The sequence below is a fragment of the Pseudophryne corroboree genome, chromosome 4, assembly GCF_028390025.1.
Source record: "Pseudophryne corroboree isolate aPseCor3 chromosome 4, aPseCor3.hap2, whole genome shotgun sequence".
NCBI classification, from domain to species: Eukaryota; Metazoa; Chordata; class Amphibia; order Anura; family Myobatrachidae; genus Pseudophryne; species Pseudophryne corroboree.
In genome coordinates this window covers 945,214,248-945,234,330 of record NC_086447.1, presented here as the reverse complement: position 1 = coordinate 945,234,330, position 20,083 = coordinate 945,214,248, and the positions used below count along the sequence as shown (strand labels likewise).

The 20,083-nt window shown below is 48.0% G+C and overlaps 2 protein-coding genes across 3 annotated transcripts in view; one reads left to right on the top strand and one right to left on the bottom strand.

The window, feature by feature from the left end:
• RAB3GAP2 (RAB3 GTPase activating non-catalytic protein subunit 2) overlaps positions 1–17,800 on the top strand; it is a 546,281-nt gene extending 528,481 nt beyond the window's left edge. For both annotated transcript variants that reach the window (XM_063919133.1, XM_063919131.1), the window contains 3 exons: positions 6,222–6,440; positions 6,525–6,683; positions 17,212–17,800. In XM_063919133.1, coding sequence (XP_063775203.1) covers positions 6,222–6,440; positions 6,525–6,683; positions 17,212–17,361 — 528 coding nt within the window. In that variant the 3' untranslated portion in view covers positions 17,362–17,800. The remainder of the gene's footprint in view (positions 1–6,221; positions 6,441–6,524; positions 6,684–17,211) is intronic.
• Positions 17,801–18,954: 1,154 nt separating this feature from the next.
• IARS2 (isoleucyl-tRNA synthetase 2, mitochondrial) overlaps positions 18,955–20,083 on the bottom strand; it is a 349,183-nt gene continuing 348,054 nt past the window's right edge. Inside the window, exon 22 of the mRNA XM_063919433.1 lies at positions 18,955–19,865. Within this exon, the coding sequence (XP_063775503.1) occupies positions 19,714–19,865 (152 nt within the window). The 3' untranslated portion in view covers positions 18,955–19,713. The remainder of the gene's footprint in view (positions 19,866–20,083) is intronic.

Here is a 20,083-nt window from a genome sequence, read left to right as displayed (position 1 = left end):
CTCACCTTCTAGAGGGTCGCAGTTTCGGCATTCAAGACTGGGTTCTGGTGACCACGGACGCGAGCCTCCGAGGATGGGGAGCAGTCACACAAGGAAGAAACTTTCAGGGGATATGGTCAAGCCAGGAGGCTTGTCTACACATCAACGTACTGGAATTGAGGGCCATATACAACGGCCTACGTCAAGCGGAGAATCTTCTTCGAGGCCTACTGGTTCTGATTCCATCAGACAACGTCACAGCCGTGGCTCATGTAAACCGCCAAGGCGGAACAAGGAGCAGAGTGGCAATGGCGGAAGCCACCAGGATTCTGCGCTGGGCGGAAAATCACATAAGCGCTTTGGCAGCAGTCTTCATTCTGGGAGTGGACAACTGGGAAGCAGACTTCCTCAGCAGGCACGATCTCCATCCAGGAGAGTGGGGACTTCATCAACAAGTTTTTGCAGAAATAAGTCATTGGGGACTTCCTCAAATAGACATGATGGCAACAAGAAGCTTCGGAGGTATTGTGCCAGGTCAAGGGACCCTCAGGCAGTAGCAGTGGACGCCCTGGTGACACCGTGGGTGTTTCAGTCGGTCTATGTGTTCCCTCCTCTTCCACTCATCTCAAAGATATTGAGAATCATAAGACGGAAAAGAGTGTAGACAATACTCATTGTTCCAGATTGGACTCGAAGGGCTTGGTATTCAGATCTTCAGGAAATGCTCACAGAAGATCCGTGGCCTCTTCCTCTCAGAGAGGACCTGTTGCAACAGGGGCCCTGCATGTTCCAAGACTTACCGCGGTTACGTTTGACGGCATGGCGGTTGAACACAATCCTAGCTGGGAAAGGTATTCCGGAAGAAGTCATCCCTACTCTGATAAAGGCTAGGAAGTAGGTGACGGCAAAACATTATCACCGTATCTGGAGAAAGTATGTATCTTGGTGTGAATCCAAGAATGCTCCTACGGAAGATTTCCATCTGGGCCGTTTTCTCCACTTTCTACAGACAGGAGTGGATATGGGCCTAAAATTAGGCTCCATTAAGGTACAGATTTCGGCCCTATCAATTTTCTTTCAGAAGGTATTGGCTTCTCTCCCAGAAGTCCAGACTTTTGTAAAGGGAGTCCTGCACATACAGCCTCCTTTTGTGCCTCCAGTGGCACCCTGGGACCTTAACGTGGTGTTACAGTTCCTAAGATCTCTCTGGTTTGAACCTCTTCAAACGGTTGCGTTAAAATTTCTCACTTGCAAGGTGGTCATGTTGTTGGCCTTGGCATCTGCAAGGCGGGTGTCCGAATTGGCGGGTTTTGTCTCACAAAAGCCCCTATCTGATTTTCCATGTGGATAGAGCAGAATTAAGGACTCGTCCTCACGAATGACTTGGAGGATTCCAAGTCCCTGGATGTAGTCAGGGCCTTAAAAATGTATGTAGCCAGGACGGCTCGGGTCATGAAAACAGAATCACTGTTTGTCCTGTATACAGCCAACAAGGTTGGCACTCCTGCTTCTAAGCAGACTATTGCTCGCTGGATCTGTAACACGATTCAGCAGGCTCATTCTACGGCTGGATTGCCGTTACCTAATTCGGTAAAGGCCCATTCCACTAGGAAGGTGGGCTCTTCTTGGGCGGCTGCCCGAGGCGTCTCGGCATTACAGCTTTGCCGAGCGGCGACTTGGTCGGGTTCAAACACTTTTGCAAAATTCTACAAGTTTGATACCTTGGCTGAGGAGGACCTAGCGTTTGTTCAATTGGTGCTGGAGAGTCATCCGCACTCTTCCGCCTGGTCTGGAGCTTTGGTATAAACCCCATGGTCCTTACGGATCTCCAGCATCCTCTAGGACGTAAGAGAAAATACGATTTTAAACCTACCGGTAAATCTTTTTCTCCTAGTCCGTAGAGGATGCTGGGCGCCCGTCCCAGTGCGGACATCTTTCTGCAAGACTTGTATATAGTTATTGCTTACATAAGGGTTATGTTACAGTTGAGCTCAGTCTTTGGCTGATGCTGTTTTGTTCATACTGTTAACTGGTTAGTATATTCCATGTTATACAGTGTGATTGGTGTGGGCTGGTATGTATCTCGCCCTTAGATTAACAAAATCCTTTCCTCGTACTGTCCATCTCCTCTGGGCACAGTTTCTCTAACTGAGGTCTAGAGGAGGGGCATAGAGGGAGGAGCCAGTGCACACCCAGACCTAAAGTCTTTCTTAAAGTGCCCATGTCTCCTGCGGAGCCCTTCTATCCCCCATGGTCCTTACAGAGTCCCCAGCATCCTCTACGGACTAGGAGAAAAAGATTTACCGGTAGGTTTAAAATCTTATATATATATTATATATACATAGATAGATACATACATACATACACACTTTACCAAGTCTCTGAGTGCCGCTGTATGGATTAGATATGGTGATTTAAATGATGTTTCAGAGGGCACCGGAGCAAATTACCACCTGGTAGGTGAGTGCCAATCCGTTTACTACAATTATATATATATATATATATATATTTATATATACAGTGGGGATTGAAAGTTTGGGCACCCCATGCAAAAATTCACTTTAATGTGCAAAAAGAAGCCAAGGAAAGATGGAAAAATCTCCAAAAGGCATCAAATTACAGATTAGACATTCTTATAACATGTCAAAAAAAGTTTGATTTTATTTCCATCATTTACACTTTCAAAAGAACAGAAAACAAAAAATGGCGTCTGCAAAAGTTTGGGCACCCTGCAGAGTTAATACCTTGTACTGCCCCCTTTGCCAGGTCTCAGTGTCATGAATTGTTCTCAATCATCGTCTGGAAAGACCAGGTGATGTCAATCTCAAAGGTTTTAAAAGCCCAGACTCATCTGACCTTGCTCCAACAATCAGCACCATGAGTTCCTCTAAGCAGTTGTGTAGAACACTGAAACTGAGAATAGTTGGCGCTCACAAAGCAGGAGAAGGCTATAAGAAGATAGCAACGCGTTATCAGATGCCCATATCCTCTTTTCGGAATGTAATTTATAAATGGCAGTCATCAGGAACAGTGGAAGTTAAAGCAAGATCTGGAAGACCAAGAAAAATATCAGACAGAACAGCTCACAGGATTGTGAGAAAAGCAAGTCAAAATCCACGTTTGACTGCACGATCCCTCCAGGAAGATCTGGCAGACACTGGAGTTGTGGTACACTATTCCACTATAAAGAGATACTTGTACAAATCTGGTCTTCATGGAAGAGTCATCAGAAGAAAACCTCTTCTACATCCTCACCACAAAAATCAGCGTTTGAAGTTTGCAAATGAACATATAGACAAGCATGATGCATTTTGGAATAAAGTTCTGTGGACCGATGAGGTTAAAATAGAACTTTTTGGCCGGAATGAGCAAAGGTACGTTTGGAGAAGGAAGGGCACAGAATTTAATGAAAAGAACCTCTGTCCAACTGTTAAGCATGGGGGTGGATCAATCATGCTTTGGGGTTGTATTGCAGCCAGTGGCACAGGGAACATTTCACGAGTAGAAGGAAAAATTGATTCAATAAGATTCCAGCAAATTTTGGACGCTAACTTGATGCCATCTGTGAAAAAGCTGAGGTTAAAGAGAGGCTGGCTTCTACAAATGGATAATGATCCTAAACACACCTCAAAATCCACGGTGGATTACATCAAGAGGTGTAAACTGAAGATTTTGCCATGGCCTTCACAATCTCCTGACCTCAACATAATTGAAAATCTATGGATAGACCTTAAAAGAGCAGTGCGTCACAGACAGCCCAGGAATCTCAAAGAACTGGAAGACTTTTGTAAGGAAGAATGGGTGAAGATACCTCAAACAAGAATTGAAAGGCTCTTGGCTGGCTACAAAAAGTTATATGTGGATGAGGGCTGCGCTAAACCTTCCTATGTGAAAAGCTGCTATGGGGAAATGGGCTTCCACTAGCCCTATCAAATCTATGAAAAAAAGGGGTAAACCCCTGCGCTATTTCACAAAAGTCAGTATAGCCAAAGAATATAAAAGGTTAAGGATTTTATTTTGCTTAAAAATGTAAAACAGAATTACTAAATGTCTAATTTAGATAGCCAATGAAAAAGATCAATTAAACAAGCAATTCTGCTGTATATAATGTATGATGAGTAAAGGGTTTGTATAAATAAAATATTCCTAAAAATATTGATGCACATCAGAATCTGATATGAGCACAAAAAATGGTGTATTCCCCTATGCAATGTAAATTGGTCTCCTAATACCGGTATACATACATAAAAGACACTGGACAAACATACAAGAACAAAAACGAAAACCTATTGCTTCAGTAGAGACGCAGTTTATTCTACTAAACTGATGTATAGGTACTTAATAATAAGAACTCCTGTGTTATACTGTATCCAGAAACAGTGTTTCTATGTGTCCAATCCTTGAAACAAAGTGACAGTCTTTCCAGCAAAGTCTTAAGCAGTGGCAAGGCAGTAGTCGTTGATATGGATAAATCCAAAAGTCACTCACCGCTATTTTTAAAGTCTCACTGGTGTTCTGCAAATAGTTGCCAGGGTCTTATCTGGATGAGAAGAAACAAAAGGCGGATGTCTGCCGGCAGACACTTGGAATCAGTAACGGTGGTCAGCGTGAAAAGGCTTGTATCCAATCCGTTAATCGGCGACGATCGACGCGTTTCGCCTGTAACACAGGCTTCGTCAGGATACCAGAGGGTTCCCTGTCTGGTCTTCTTATTCCTCATTATGCCCTTACTTGCGGTCAGGGGCGGACGTCATACTGCGCGCTGTATATGTGCGATCCTCAGCATGTTTTAGCAGGGAATAGAGATAATATCAGTACTGTTTCTGGCAGTTGATCTTTGTTTCATATTGGGCACCATAGTCTCTATCTTCATAAATAGACGGAAGGACACATAGAACAACGAATATTGGTTTCAGTAGATTATATATTTTGGATATTTGTGTATATTGCCACATAGACGGACATAAACAAAACACACATAGAACATAAGACAATTAAGACAAATATATGCTGTCCTGTGGGAAAGGTAATTCCTTCCGAAGGGGGCAGTACAAAAAGTGTTTACAAGCTGTGATACTTGCCAAAGGGGGCAGTACAAGGTATTAACTCTGCAGGGTGCCCAAACTTTTGCAGACGCCATTTTTTGTTTTCTGTTCTTTTGAAAGTGTAAATGATGGAAATAAAATCAAACTTTTTTTGACATGTTATAAGAATGTCTAATCTGTAATTTGATGCCTTATGGAGATTTTTCCATCTTTCCTTGGCTTCTTTTTGCACATTAAAGTGAATTTTTGCCTGGGGTGCCCAAACTTTCAATCCCCACTGTTTATAGATAGATAGATAGATATAGATACAGTATTTTTATGATTATCCCGGATGTACCCCGGTGGACAGGACTCTCACAGTCAGTGCAGGTGGCTCCTGGATTCCAGCATTGGTTTATTCCCTCTGTATAACCACGTTACTGATCAGTACTCCCTGCATACTGCACCGTCCTCTGGTTTATTCCCTCTGTATAACCACGTTACTGATCAGTACTCCCTGCATACTGTACCGTCCTCTGGTTTATTCCCTCTGTATAACCACGTTACTGATCAGTACTCCCTGCATACTGTACCGTCCTCTGGTTTATTCCCTCTGTATAACCACGTTACTGATCAGTACTCCCTGCATACTGTACCGTCCTCTGGTTTATTCCCCTGTATAACCACGTTACTGATCAGTACTCCCTGCATACTGTACCGTCCTCTGGTTTATTCCCTCTGTATAACCACGTTACTGATCAGTACTCCCTGCATACTGTACCGTCCTCTGGTTTATTCCCCTGTATAACCACATTACTGATCAGTACTCCCTGCATACTGTACCGTCCTCTGGTTTATTCCCTCTGTATAACCACGTTACTGATCAGTACTCCCTGCATACTGTACCGTCCTCTGGTTTATTCCCCTGTATAACCACATTACTGATCAGTACTCCCTGCATACTGTACCGTCCTCTGGGATCTAGTCTAATCCGCTGCGCCTGTTCATTAGAGTAAGATGAAGCCAAATGTCTGTCTGTGTGTGTGTGTGTGTGTGTGTGTGTGTGTGTGTGTGTGTGTATATATATATATATATATATATATATATATACTGTATTACAGAAACACATTTTGGGCCTGCGCCTGTATAGGGATTGGGAGAATGCGGTAGGATTGCGTACGTGCGCCCGCCTGATCATATATTATATTCTGCCTCCAGTTCTTAATGAAAGTGATCAGTGCAGCCGTCCAGACGCACTTCCAATCACAGATTACAGTGAAACAAGAGAAAAGCGCTGCAGACGTTCCCTGTAAAGCGCTGGACTGGCCGGCACTTGCTGTGGAGCTGGCACCGCAACTTCAAGTAAACCAAGATACGCTGCAGCGACACTACGTATGTGAGCTCTATAACTACGGCTTTGACCAAACTGCAGAAGAGGTGACTATGTCCAGTGCAGGAATTGTAGCATCTTCCATACCTTGTGTCCTGTGTGTCCTGAATGACCTGTTGTGTTGTACGTAGGCCATCCTGCAAGTTGTGGACAAAGAAGTGTTGGCATCGCAGTTACTGGTCCTGACGGGGCAGCGGTTGGCACATGCGTTATTGCACACTCAGACTAAGGAGGGGATGGAGCTATTGGCCAGGCTGCCACCGACACTCTGCACCTGGATTAAAGCCATGGTGAGTGGACGCGCCCTCCCTGCGGCCTCGTGCTCCGAGCTTCTGCTTCTATGTATCTGAGATGTCTTCTTACTATATATACAGAGACCGATGACTCAAATCTAAATGTAAATCGTGATTACCGCACATCTGCCTCACGGTTATTGTCCCCTGTACCCAAGCCGCGCAGTTACAGAGGCCGACACGTTCTGTGGCATTAGCATGCATTAGAAAAAAATCTATTCCATTCTGAGGAGACCAAATATTACAGGATCCTCCTATTCTGTGCTCTCCCCTCTTCTTCCTCACTCCCGACCCTCCTCTTATATCACCCACCCGCCACCTGTACCTACCTGCTCTAACGCACATCGCCCGTCCTTCACCTGTACCTACCTGCTCTGCTAACGCACATCACCTGTACCTACCTGCTCTGCTAACGCACATCACCTGTACCTACCTGCTCTGCTAACGCACATCACCTGTACCTACCTGCTTTGCTAACGCACACCACCTGTACCTACCTGCTCTAACACACATCACCTGCACCTACCTGTACTGCTAATGCACATCGCCCGTCCTTCACCTGTACCTACCTACTCTAACGCACATAACCTGTACCTACCTGTACTGCTAATGCACATCGCCCGTCCTTCACCTGTACCTACCTGCTCTGCTAACGCACATCGCCCACCCTTCGCCTCTACCTACCTACTCTAATGCACATCGCCCGTCCTTCACCTGTACCTACCTGCCATAACGCACATTGCCCACCCTTTGCCTCTACCTACCTGCTCTAACGCACATCGCCCGCCCCTTTGCTTAATATTAATATGGTTAATATCCTTGTGTGTGAGTAAAAGTATTTTATATCGAATACGGTAGAATACCGGTAACCAATGGAGGGACTGACAGAGCAGATGTAATTAGATAGGGAAGCACTGAAGGTTATGTGGGTGGGTCTGGAATGTGATAGGCTTGTCTGAAGAGATGAGTTTTCAGAGAACGTTTAAAGGTTTGGAGACTAGAGGCAAGTCTTATTGTGCATGGGAGGGCATTCCACAGAGTGGATGAAGCCCGGGTAAAGGCCTGTAATTTTGAGTGGGAGCGAGTAATGAGTGTGGATGAGAGACGCAGATCTTGTGCAGAGCGGAGAGGTCGGGTTGGGAGATATTATGACAGGCCTGGCCAACCTGTGGCTCTCCAGCTGTTGTGAAACTACAAGTCCCAGAATGCCCTGCCACAGTTTTGCTACTAGGAAATGCTAAAACTGTGGCAGGGCATGCTGGGATGTGTAGTTTCACAACAGCTGGAGAGCCACAGGTTGGCCAGGCCTGTATTATGAGATAAGAGAAGAGATGTATGTTGGTGTAGTTTGGGTAATGGCCTTGTGTGTGAGTAAAAGTATTTTATAATGAATACAGAAGAATACCGGTAACCAATGGAGGGACTGACAGAGCGGATCTGCAGACAATGAACGTCTAGCGAGGAAGATAAGCCTCGCAGCTGCAGTCAGAATGGATTGTAGTGGTGAGAGCCTATAGGCCAGTACTCACCAGCCGATGTCAGAGAGATGTGTGCTGAGCGAACCGCTCAGCACACATCTCTCCCGGCGCTCAGCACAGCGCGATCTGTGCTGAGCGTGCGGGGGGAGACGGGGGGGGGCCGCTCACTTCACCCAGCGGGTGAAGTGAGCGACCCGCTAGATTGGCCTGCATGCAGGCCAATCTAGCAGCAGCGATAGCGATGCGCGGGGCTGCGCATCGCTATCGCTGAGGGGGCTACACACGGAGCGATCGTGCTTAAAATCTAAGCAATCTAGTCAGATTGCTTAGATTTTAAGCAGCGATCGCTCCGTGAGTACCCCCCTTATGTCTGGGAAGACCAGTCAGGAGACTATTACAATAATCAGGAGATAATGAGAGCGTGGATTAGAGTGTTAGCAGTGTCTTGTGTAAGGTATGGGCGTATTCTGGATATGTTTCTTATGGTGTTGTACACACAGTGAGATTTTTTCTTTCGATTTTGACTATCTAGTCAAAATCGCAAGAAAAGTTAGTGCAAATCGCAAGGTGTTATGCCACTTGCGATCCCGATTCGATCCTGATGCGCGGTCCCGCCAGGTCGGCATCGCAAGAAAAGATAGACTGTGCAGGCAAGTCAATCCTTGCTAGATACTACCTAGTTCGTCTCACATGTCAATAACATCTCACATAAGCCAAAATGGTAAGCACACATAGTCCATATCTCAAGAAAAGTTACTCAAAATCGGTGGTGCTGGGCTCCGGGGAGTTTAAGGGAAAACGTAAGGATCTCACCGTGTGTACACACCATTAGATGCATGTAACATCATTTCTGCTGCGGGGTACACTGGGCTCCACAAGGATAGACATTGGGGTGTAGATTAGGATCTTGATCCGAGGCACCAACAGGCTCAAAGCTTTGACTGTTCCCAGAATGCACAGCGCCGCCTCCTCTATAACCCCGCCTCCCAGCACAGGAGCTCAGTTTTGTAGTTGGTGCTGCAGTAAGGGGCTGCTCCAGGCAGTCCTAAGAAAAGCTTTTTATGAGGTAGAAAGTGAAGACTTCAAGGGCAGCAGCGGTGGTAAATGTCTTGTGACATTCACTGCTGCAGCTCCAGCTCTCCCCAGCAGCGCTGTACACTCCCGCGCCATGGTTGCCGGGTACCTACAGCGGAGGCTCCGGTTTTCTTCATGTTAGACACACACGGCTGGGGCTCTCCAGGATCGCGTGGCCGCGCTTCGGGAGGTGGTAAGTGGGTCCCGCTCGAGGGACCCGCGCTTTATCGCGATCCGGTGCGGCTGGTGGGAGGCGGGCTGCGCGCGCTGGTGTGGACACTGTGATAGTACAGGTACCCCACTAGGCCACCAGGGCAAGGGCACAGGTCGGTTTCTCTTATAAACCGTTTTTCATGCAGCCCACAGTACCGGTGGTTAAGTCAAGCAGGGGGAAAGGCTTAGACCTGTAGCCCCTCCCCCAAGGCGCCATTTAGAGTAAATGTTCCCACCCTGGAGCTGGATATATCTCTCTCCCTCACTCCCTTTCAGCGTTTGGGCGCCATTTCTCCTCAGCTCACTGTTCCTGGGACTGCTTGGGCAAATCCTCCTCTCTAAAGCCGCCTGCCTGTCAGCACTGTGCATTTTACAGGACACCTAAGTATTCTACATGTCTGCTGACAGTGTTAGTTAAGAAAGAGCGCACTTAGTCAGGGTTATATAGTACAAGTACCCTGTGATATACATCCAGTCTTTACTGTGCATTGATATATCTATTGAGTGTATAGCTATACTTAGTACTACTCTGTATTGCTAGTCCAGTGCAGTATTATTGCATATCATAATTACTGCATTGTACAATGTGACTATGTGTGTGTGCATATAGCTGCTGGGTGACCTCCATTTCGTGTATCTCACTCAGCTTGCTATCCCTATATTCTATAACCTGAGGGGGCTAGGTGCGTCAGGTTTATCATTAATATAGGATATTCACAAGATATACTCAGTGTGTATTTTTCTCTGTGATTTTAGTCACTGTATCTCTCCTAAATTCCTGTTTGTGCTGACTACACTGCGCAGGGGTTTGGGTCAGGTATTGTGCTGCTGATATTGTACTGTGTTACCTTAGATTGCGATTTATATAATGTCTACTAAAAAGGGTAACGGTTCTGGGGCTGATCCCACTGGGAGTGGTGATGACGTTGCAGATACATTTAAGGAAAAAGTAGCAGCTGAGGGTTTTGGTTCTGGGGGTTCCTTGACCCCCAGTGGGACTGTAGCAACTGGGGTTCAGAATGACCAACCATGGGCTACCTTCTCCACGCTACTGCCTACGCTAGTTACTGAACTAATGCCCCCTATGGGACCTCCTGTGCCAGTGCAACCGTTCATGGTCCCCGCGGTTAATCCGCCGTGGGCAGATCAATTGTCCAGTCAGTTACAGCTATTGAACCATTCCCTGACTACTAAGAAGTCTAACCCTCGCCCGCCTAAGACCAAAGGGTCCTCTAAGCGGGCAATTACTTCCTCACAATCCACTGCTGTCCCTGACACCTCGACTGATGAGGATGGCGTTTATACGGACCCCACAGTTTCCGATCCTGATCTATCTGATGGGGAGGGTATTTCACAAGTGAATGTTCCTGATTTTTTGGAGGCTATATGGTCAATTCTTCAGATTACAGATGAACCGGAACGTCCGTTCCTCCTAAGAAACCGGATAGGTTTAAGCGTCCGAAGGTGGTTAAACTAGTTTTACCCCACTCTGACCACCAAGTGGATATACGTCAGGAATCCTGGGGAAATCCGGGAAAGAAGTTCTCGCCTCACAAGAAACTGCTTGCTCGCTATCCGCTCGCGCTAGAGCTGACTAAAAATTGGGAGACACCTCCGCCAGTGGATTCACATGTGGCAAGGATTAGGTCTCTAAAAGAGCCTACGGATAAGCGTGTGGAGGGTTGTCTGAAAGCGATTTATACCCTTGCGGGCGCCGTACATAGGCCCACTATTGCAGTGAAATGGGCTGCAGAAGCTATTGAAGCGTGGGCCCAGGAGTTGGAAGCTGAAATCTCTTCTGGCCATGCTAGGCAATGCTTGTCGTATATTGTCACGGCTTCTCACTATGTTAAGGAGGCGGCTTCTGGTGCCAGTGTTCTGGCAGCCAATGCTTCGACTACGTCAGTTCTAGCTCGCTGGATCTTATGGCTGCGGTCCTGGTCTGTGGATCTGGACTATAGAAAAACCCTGGAGGTACGCCCTTTTAAGGGAAATATACTTTTTGGAGAGGACTTAAATAAGATTGTGGCTGATTTGGCGTCTGCTAAAACAGCCTGTCTACCAAGTACTGCTCCTTCTGTACCGAAGGCTAAAAGTACTTCCTTTCGTCCTTCAGGAAAAGCAAAAGGTCAGGCGTACACCAAACAGGGCCGCACTTCCAAATCTGGCAAGCCAAAGCCCACACGTGCCTGGGTTGCCTGTCAGCCAGCTTCCAAGACCGATAAGCCTGCCGCATGACTGGGTGGCCTCCTCCTGAGGGACCGGCTTCTAGCGTATACCCAGGAATGGTTGAAGACCACTTCAGATGCCTGGGTACAGGAAGTAGTCACTCGAGGTTACGCCATCGCCTTCAAAAACCACCACCCTCATCGATTTTGCCTGACAGACGTCCCTTCGGATCAAGTAAAGGCAAGGACTCTTCATTCGGCAGACCCTCCTGGAAACGGGAGTGGTAGTACAGGTGCCTCTGAGCAGGGGTACTATTCGCCGCTATTCCTAGTCCCGAAACCGAATGGGTCCTTCCGGCCCCTTCTCAACCTCAAGACGTTGAACAAATTTGTGAAGGTATCCAAGTTTCGTATGGAAATTCTTCGCTCTATTGTCCTGGCCTTGGAACCTGGGGATTATATGGTCTCCCTGGACATATGGGATGCTTACCTGCATATCCCTTTAGCAGTGTCGCATCAGCAGTACCTGAGGTTTGCGGTTGGCAACCTTCATTACCAATTTTGGGCGAAACCTTTTGGTTTGACCACGGCTCCACGAGTCTTTACCAAAGTCATGGCAGTGATGACGGCTGTTCTCCGCCGTCAAGGGGTCAGGATCCTAACGTACCTGGACGACTTGTTGATCCTGGCAAATTCCCCAGAAATTCTCCTACGTCATCTGGATCGGACGGTCCGGTTTCTGCAAGCCCACGGGTGGCTCATCAACTGGAAGAAATCTTCCCTGGTCCCTGCTCAGAGCATGGTGCACCTGGGAGCGTTATTGGGCACTCACAACCAACGGTTGTTCTTGTCTCAGGAGAAAGTCCTGAAGCTTCAGGACAGGATTCGATGCTTCCCATCTCGTCCGCAAGTGTCGATACATTCGGCAATGCAAGTGCTAGGCCTCATGGTGTCGGCATTCGACATGGTGGAGTATGCTCAATTCCATTCATGCCCTCTCCAGAGGCTAATTCTGGCCAAGTGGGACGGCCTGCCTCACCGGATCAGGTCTCAATTGATCTCATTGACTCCGGAGGTTCGTCTGTCACTGTGTTGGTGGCTCCGGGACCAACGGTTGTGCAGGGGTCGTCCCTTCTGGATATCGCACTGGGTCCTGCTGACGACGGATGCCAGTCTGCGAGGTTCGGGCGCAGTGTTGGAGCAACACTCCCTTCAGGGTCGGTGGACCAAGGAGGAGTCTCGCCTCCTGATCAATATTCTGGAATTGCAGGCGGTATTCAACTCATTGAACATGGCCCAGCATTTAATACAGAACCGACCTGTTCAGGTACAGTCGGACAACGCCACCACAGTGGCTTACAAAAATCATCAAGGCAGCACTCGAAGCCGCTTGGCAATGAAGGAAGTATCACAGATTCTTCAATGGGCGGAACGCCATCTACCGGCCATATCGGCGATATTCATTCCGGGGGTCCTGAATTGGGAAGCGGACTTTCTCAGTCGTCAGGACGTACACGCCGGAGAGTGGGGCCTCCATCCAGAAGTGTTTCAACTCCTTGTGGAAAGATGGTGCCTACCAGACGTGGACCTGATTGCGTCTCGACACAATCACAAGGTTCCGGTCTTCGGAGCAAGAACAAGGGATCCTCAAGCAGCGTTCGTGGATGCGCTGGTGGTTCCATGGAACTTTCGGCTGCCGTATGTGTTCCCTCCGTTGTCACTCCTGCCCAGGGTAATTCGGAAGTTCAAGCAGGAAGAAGGATTTCTGCTTCTCGTAGCTCCAGCGTGGCCCAGACGGCACTGGTTCTCAGACCTCCAGGGCATCTTGCTAGAGTGTCCCCTTCTACTTCCACAACGACCAGACCTCCTCGTTCAGGGCCCCTGTGTCTACCAGGACTTGGCCTGGCTGGCTTTGACGGCCTGGCTCTTGAAGCTTCTGTCTTGAGGGCTAGAGGTTTTTCTGAGTCGGTCATTCAAACTATTCTGCGGGCCCAGAAACAGGCTTCTGCTCGGATTTACCATAGGGTCTGGCATTCTTACTTTGTCTGGTGCGCATCTAACAATTATGACGCTTCCAAGTTTAGTACGGCCAAGTTTTTGGCTTTTCTTCAGCAGGGCCTGGACCTAGGCCTGCGTCTGTCTTCCATCAAGGTTCATATTTCTGCCTTGGTTTGGTTTCAGAGAATACTTGCGACCTTACCTGATGTGCATACCTTCACTCAGGGTGTGTTGCAAATCCAACCTCCCTATGTCCTGCCTGTGGCTCCTTGGGATGTGTCGGTGGTTTTGGAGGCGTTACAAGGGTCTCCGTTTGAACCTCTTAAATCGGCTGACCTTAAGTGGCTTTCCCTTAAGGTGGTGTTTTTGCTGGCTATTGCCTCGGCTAGAAGAGTGTCAGATTTGGGTGCCTTGTCTCGTAGTTCCCCATATCTGATTTTTCACCGTGACCGGGCGGTTCTTCGGACTCGTCCCGGGTATTTACCTAAGGTGGTGTATTCGTTCCACCTTAATCAGGAGATAGTGGTTCCGGCCCTTGTCTCTCCTGATTTGTCTCCCAAAGAGCAGTCTTTGGATGTGGTACGGGCTCTCCGTATCTATGTGAAGAGGACTGCTTCCATCCGGAAGTCTGATTCTCTCTTTGTTCTGTTTGGTTTTCACAAACGTGGCTGGCCTGCTCACAAGCAGACCTTGGCCAGGTGGATTAGAATGGTGATTGCACATGCTTATGTGAAGGCTGGTCTGTCCGATCCTGCTCACATTAAGGCCCATTCTACTCGGTCGGTTGGACCTTCTTGGGCTCCCCGCCGTGGTGCGACCCATGAACAATTGTGCAAGGCGGCTACGTGGTCCTCTGTGAACACGTTCATTAGGTTCTATGCCTTCGATACTTCCGCCTCCCAGGATGCTTCCTTTGGATGCTGGGTTCTTGTGCCCGCTACAGTACGTCCCCTCCCATAAGGAACTGCTTTAGGACATCCCCAATGTCTATCCTTGTGGAGCCCAGTGTATCCCGCAGCAGAAAATGAGTTTTATGGTAAGAACTTACCTTTGTTAAATCTCTTTCTGCGAGGTACACTGGGCTCCACAAGGCGCCCACCTGACGCACATAGCTTCTTTGGGTTGGTATGGCATTAGCCGTTGACACTTTCTCCTGGGGTGAAATTGTGATGTATGTGGCTACTAACCGTTGTCGTCTCTTTTACCTGCTACTGCATTGGGCTGGTTAACTAAAAACTGAGCTCCTGTGCAGGGAGGCGGGGTTATAGAAGCGGCGGCGTTATGCATTATGGGAACAGTCAAAGCTTTTGAGCCTGTTGGTGCCTCGGATCAAGATCCTACTCTACACCCCAATGTCTATCCTTGTGGAGCCCAGTGTACCTCGCAGAAAGAGATTTAACAAAGGTACGTTTTTACAATAAATCTCGTTTTTGAATGTGAGGATAAAGGACAGATCAGAGTCGGGATGACACCTAGGCAGCGAGCTTGTGGGGTAGGGATGATTGCTGAGTTCTCAACAGTGATAGAGATATCAGGTTGGTAACTACTATTGGTCGGTAGAAATATAATTAATTCTGTGTAGGAAATATAAAGTTTGAGTTTGGCGAGATGTCATCCAAGATGAAATGGCAGAAAGGCATTCAGTGACACGGCCCAGTACAGATCGTGACAAAGCAGGGGACGATAAGTAGATATGAGTATCAGCTGCATACAGATGATACTGAAATCCAAAAAAGCTGATTAGTTTACGAAGAGATGAGGTATAGATAGAGAAAAGCAGAGGACCCAAGACTGAGCCTTGTAGTACTCCAACTGAGAGAGGTAGCGAAGAAGAGGAGGTGGATTCAGAGAAGCGAACACTGAAGGAGCGATTAGATAGGTAGGATAGGAACCAAGAGAGGACTGTGTCCTGAAGACCTAGGGATTGTAGTGTTTGTATGAGAAGAGAGTGGTCAACAGTGTCACAAGCAGTAGAGAGATCTAGAAGAATAAGAAGTGAGTAATGGTCTTTAGACTTTGCAGTGACCAGATCATTCACTACCTTAGTCAGTGCTGTCTCTGTGTAGTGTTGTGAGGAAATCGTGACTGAAGTGGGTCCAGAGGTAAGAAAGTGTGTGAGGCGAGTGTAGGCAAGTCTCTCAAGTAGCATGGAGGGGCGTGGGAGCCGAGAGATGGGGCGTGGGAGCCGAGAGATGGGGCGTGGGAGCTGAGAGATGGGGCGGGACGTGGGAGCCGAGAGATGGGACGGGACGTGGGAGCCGAGAGATGGGACGGGAGAGGGGCGGGGGAGCCGAGAGATGGGACGGGACGTGGGAGCCGAGAGATGGGTCGGGAGAGGGGCGGGGGAGCTGAGAGATGGGGCGGGACGTGGGAGCCGAGAGATGGGTCGGGAGAGGGGCGTGGGAGCCGAGAGATGGGGTGGGGGAGGGGCGTGGGAGCCGAGAGATGGGTCGGGAGAGGGGCGGGGGAGCTGAGAGATGGGGCGGGACGTGGGAGCCGAGAGATGGGTCGGGAGAGGGGCGTGGGAGCCGAGAGATGGGGCGGGGGAGCCGAGAGATGGGGCGGGAGAGGGACATGGGAGCCGAGAGATGGGACGGGAGAGGGACATGGGAGCCGAGAGATGGGACGGTAGTTTTTTAAGTCAGGAGAACATCCAAATCCACATGTACAGCAGTGATGGTCAGCTGTACGTTCCGCCAGGGTACACCTGGGGGCTGATTCAATTAGCCAGTCTTTACCACCTGGAGCTATTTAATTATTCTTCATTTCCCACGCGGCTAACTTGCAATAACACATAGTCCGGAAGTTATGGATTACACCATGCATTAAACCCCAGACGGTTCATTTAATGTGGATTACTCCTTGCAGTTTCAGATGCGGAGTAGGGACCCCTAATTAAATAACTCTGGGCTGAGCTGTAATTTAATCTGCCCTCTAATCTTTAAATGTATTGCTTTACTTATGTGTCCCATTTTATCATACACGGCGGGATGTATTAAAATACATTGCCGCCCACCGCAGCGATGCTGATCGCATATGTACTAACATACCAGCGTTACCTGTCAGATGGTGTGCGGAGGTTTCTGTGGGTCCGTCACCTCCCAGCCCCAGGAGGTGACTTTGCTGGCAGTCCCTGGGCTCCCCCCCCCCCCCCCCCCCCCCTGTGGGGGGAGGAGGCGGCGGGAAATCGGTGCCTGCTGCCTGGACACAGGTGAGGGGGACTCGGTGGGTTGCGGCGGCCGGCGATAAGAAGCCCATAGGCTTCTGTAGGGTATTGGCATCAAAAGATGGCGATACCCTTGGTGGGTGAAAACCCAGCGGCCGGGTCTTAGTACACATGAAAATGCAGTATAACCCCCGAAAACAGGTTTTACCGTATTTTCCCTTTAGTACATCCACCCGCAGTATGTAATAAAACCAGCAAACTATAAACGGATAAAGCAGGAAGGCGTTGGGGCCCCGGAGGGCCACATGTGGCGCATAACTGCTCTATAGGATCCGTTCTATACAGTCAGATCTACTCACTGTCTTTGTTAGGAATCGCTACAACTGTTGCAATCACCAAACTAAATCCAGTGATCTGATTGGTTTCAGGATCCACAGGATCTTCAGAACACAGACGTGCCAATACCAACTACAGCCAAGCTGGTGGATAAAGTGGTGGAACTGCTGCCGGACAACCACGGGCAGTACACGCTCGCCCTGAACCTGATCGAGGCGGTGGAGGCCATGTCTATATTGTGACGGGCGGAAGGGCTATTTGTAAGATATAAAGCCGCCATCATGTCTACGCTGAAAACCCATTTGTAACTAAATCATTGTCTTGTAAAGATCAGAAAATATTCTGACAGAATAATATGCAAATATATGTAAAAGAGAATGCGTTACGTTATGCGGCTGGCTTGTGAGGGATGCGCAGGACATTCCGTGGCAGGTTGTAGTAATGGCGGCGGACGAGTTCTTACTCACTGTATATAGAAAGCCAGACACAACTCCTCCATAACCAATACAGAGAATCAGGGAGCGCCGCAGGACCGCCCTCCCCGAGTGCCGCTTGTCACAGAGTACTATAGACGTGTCCTCTAACCGTCATCGGGGAACTTTCATTCTAGAACATTACGTTGCATTATTGACTATAAAAAGTATCAGATGCTAATATTAAATAAACTATCCTAAAACCGTTCTATTGAGGTTGTGCCTTTATACAGCGCTGATATACTATGGTCTCCTCTAATCACTGACGTCAGCCGCGTCCTAGTGACAGCCGGCTTCCCATGTCACTATCGGGGGTATCGTAAGCGGAGGGCTGGAGTTCATACGCTGTTCCACAATGGCAGAATCTTCATCGATGACACCAGTGATCCGTGCGGACAGATTGGAGCCTCCGTGTAACCTTAGGTCACTTGTACAATTCATTGGTTTTATACTAAATACAAAAATGAAAAACCTAAACCTCCACCCAACCAGTGTAACCGGCTGCTGGGTATAGCACAGGGTTCTCACCCATGGAAGCTGGATACACACTATGGGGGCTATTTATCAGAGCCTGGAGAGTGATTAACTGGTGAGAGATAAAGTACTAACCAATCAGCTCCTAATTTACATGTTCCAGGCTGGGTTTAAAAAATGACAGGAGCTGATTGGTTGGTACTTTAGCTCTCTCCAAGCCTTGATAAACAGCCCCCTATAAGATCTGTCCAATCTTTCTGGTAATGTCTGGGAGTAATGACAACTACCCATTTGCTCCCAAACACTGGAAACAGACAAAAATGGACGTTCAGACAAGCTGGTTAATCCATTTCATTTAATCAATTTATGCGAACGACCATTTTTGTCCATTTTCCGGCAATTGTAATTTGCTCCCAGATGTAACATTACCACCACTGACCTACATTACATGACTTTCCATGACTGACCACCATTACCACCACTGACCTACATTACATGACTTTGCATGACTGACCACCATTACCACCACTGACTACATTACATGACTTTCCATGACTGACCACCATTACCACCACTGACCTACATTACATGACTTTCCATGACTGACCACCATTACCACCACTGACTACATTACCAGACTTTCACTCCAACCAGAAAGATTGAGCAGATAAGCTTATAGTGTGTATCCAGCTTAACAGGTCATGTTTTCAGGATTCCTGTCAGTGGAAGCAGGTGGGATAATTACTGACCCTACCACCTGTAAATGATTAATGACATCCTTAAGGACCTGTTAGGGGAAGTGAATTTAGGCTTGAGAACCCATGGCGGGCATTCAGTTTAAAATGGGCAGGATCCAGACTGGAGGTTACACTGCACAGGAGACACAAATTCCTATTAAAGTATTTATTTCCATAAAACCCCACTTTCTGTAACTGATTTCCCACGCTTTCTTCACACTATAAATATACAATGTCAGACTGAGGAAAGTGATGTACAGTGCGTCTCCTGAATACCGAGAAAAACACATTCAAGCCATGATGCATCTAGCGTTGGAGAGTAAAGTAGCAGCCAATCAGCTCCTATCTATCAGCTCCTATCTGCCATGTTACAGGCTGTGTGTAAAAAATGACAGGATCTGATTGGCTGGAACTTTCTCACTCTCCAAGCGATGATGCATCTGGCCGTCAGTCTTTCCGGACGTCCTATTCTCAGTCTGCGGGATCTTATTGTTCTGTCCTTGGCCCGTCATCCGGAACCTGCCTCTGGCTATAAGAAATAACATATAACAGGATGGGTGCTGCGACCGGGGCCTTTTACACAGGAAAATAAGGTGTGACCTACTTCCACTCACCGAGGAACAGATCAGAAAACTGGTGGGCAGGAGAAATGGGCCGTTGCCCACAGCAACCAATCATTCTGTTATTTTGTTTCCTCGCACAGTTTAGGAATAAAAATATCTGAAATGTTTTTGCATATTTTCCAATTGTCCATAAACGCTACAGAGATAGATAGATGTGCCGCAGCATCAGTGTCCTGTACAGAAGGACGACGCGGAGCCGGCTCTCCAGATAAATGTCCTGTCTATACTCTGGCGGGGGCGGACTGTCGCCTGACCCACAGAATCCTCCAGAATTAGCGTCTCCCAGGCTAATGGCTCCATTTCCCTGCGATGACATCCAGGCAGCGCGGACATGGTGTGAGAGAGGATTGCGAGGTGTATTTCCGGCAACGAGGACATCGCTCTTTGGCACATGACTGAATTACAACTTTATACATCTCCTCCTCACAGATGTCCCCACCTAGGGAAATAACAGCAGGTTCATGTAACAGACTGCAGACAGCCTATGAAACTCCCACATTCTGCGTATCTGCTCGGGAATACATGTGTTATAGCTCAGAGTGTATGGCCCATCAGACGGACATTGCCACACATTGATGTATAACTTGCAGATGCCGCCATATAATGTGAAATATAACTCGCTCTCATATAGACATTGCCATACACTGAGCTATACCT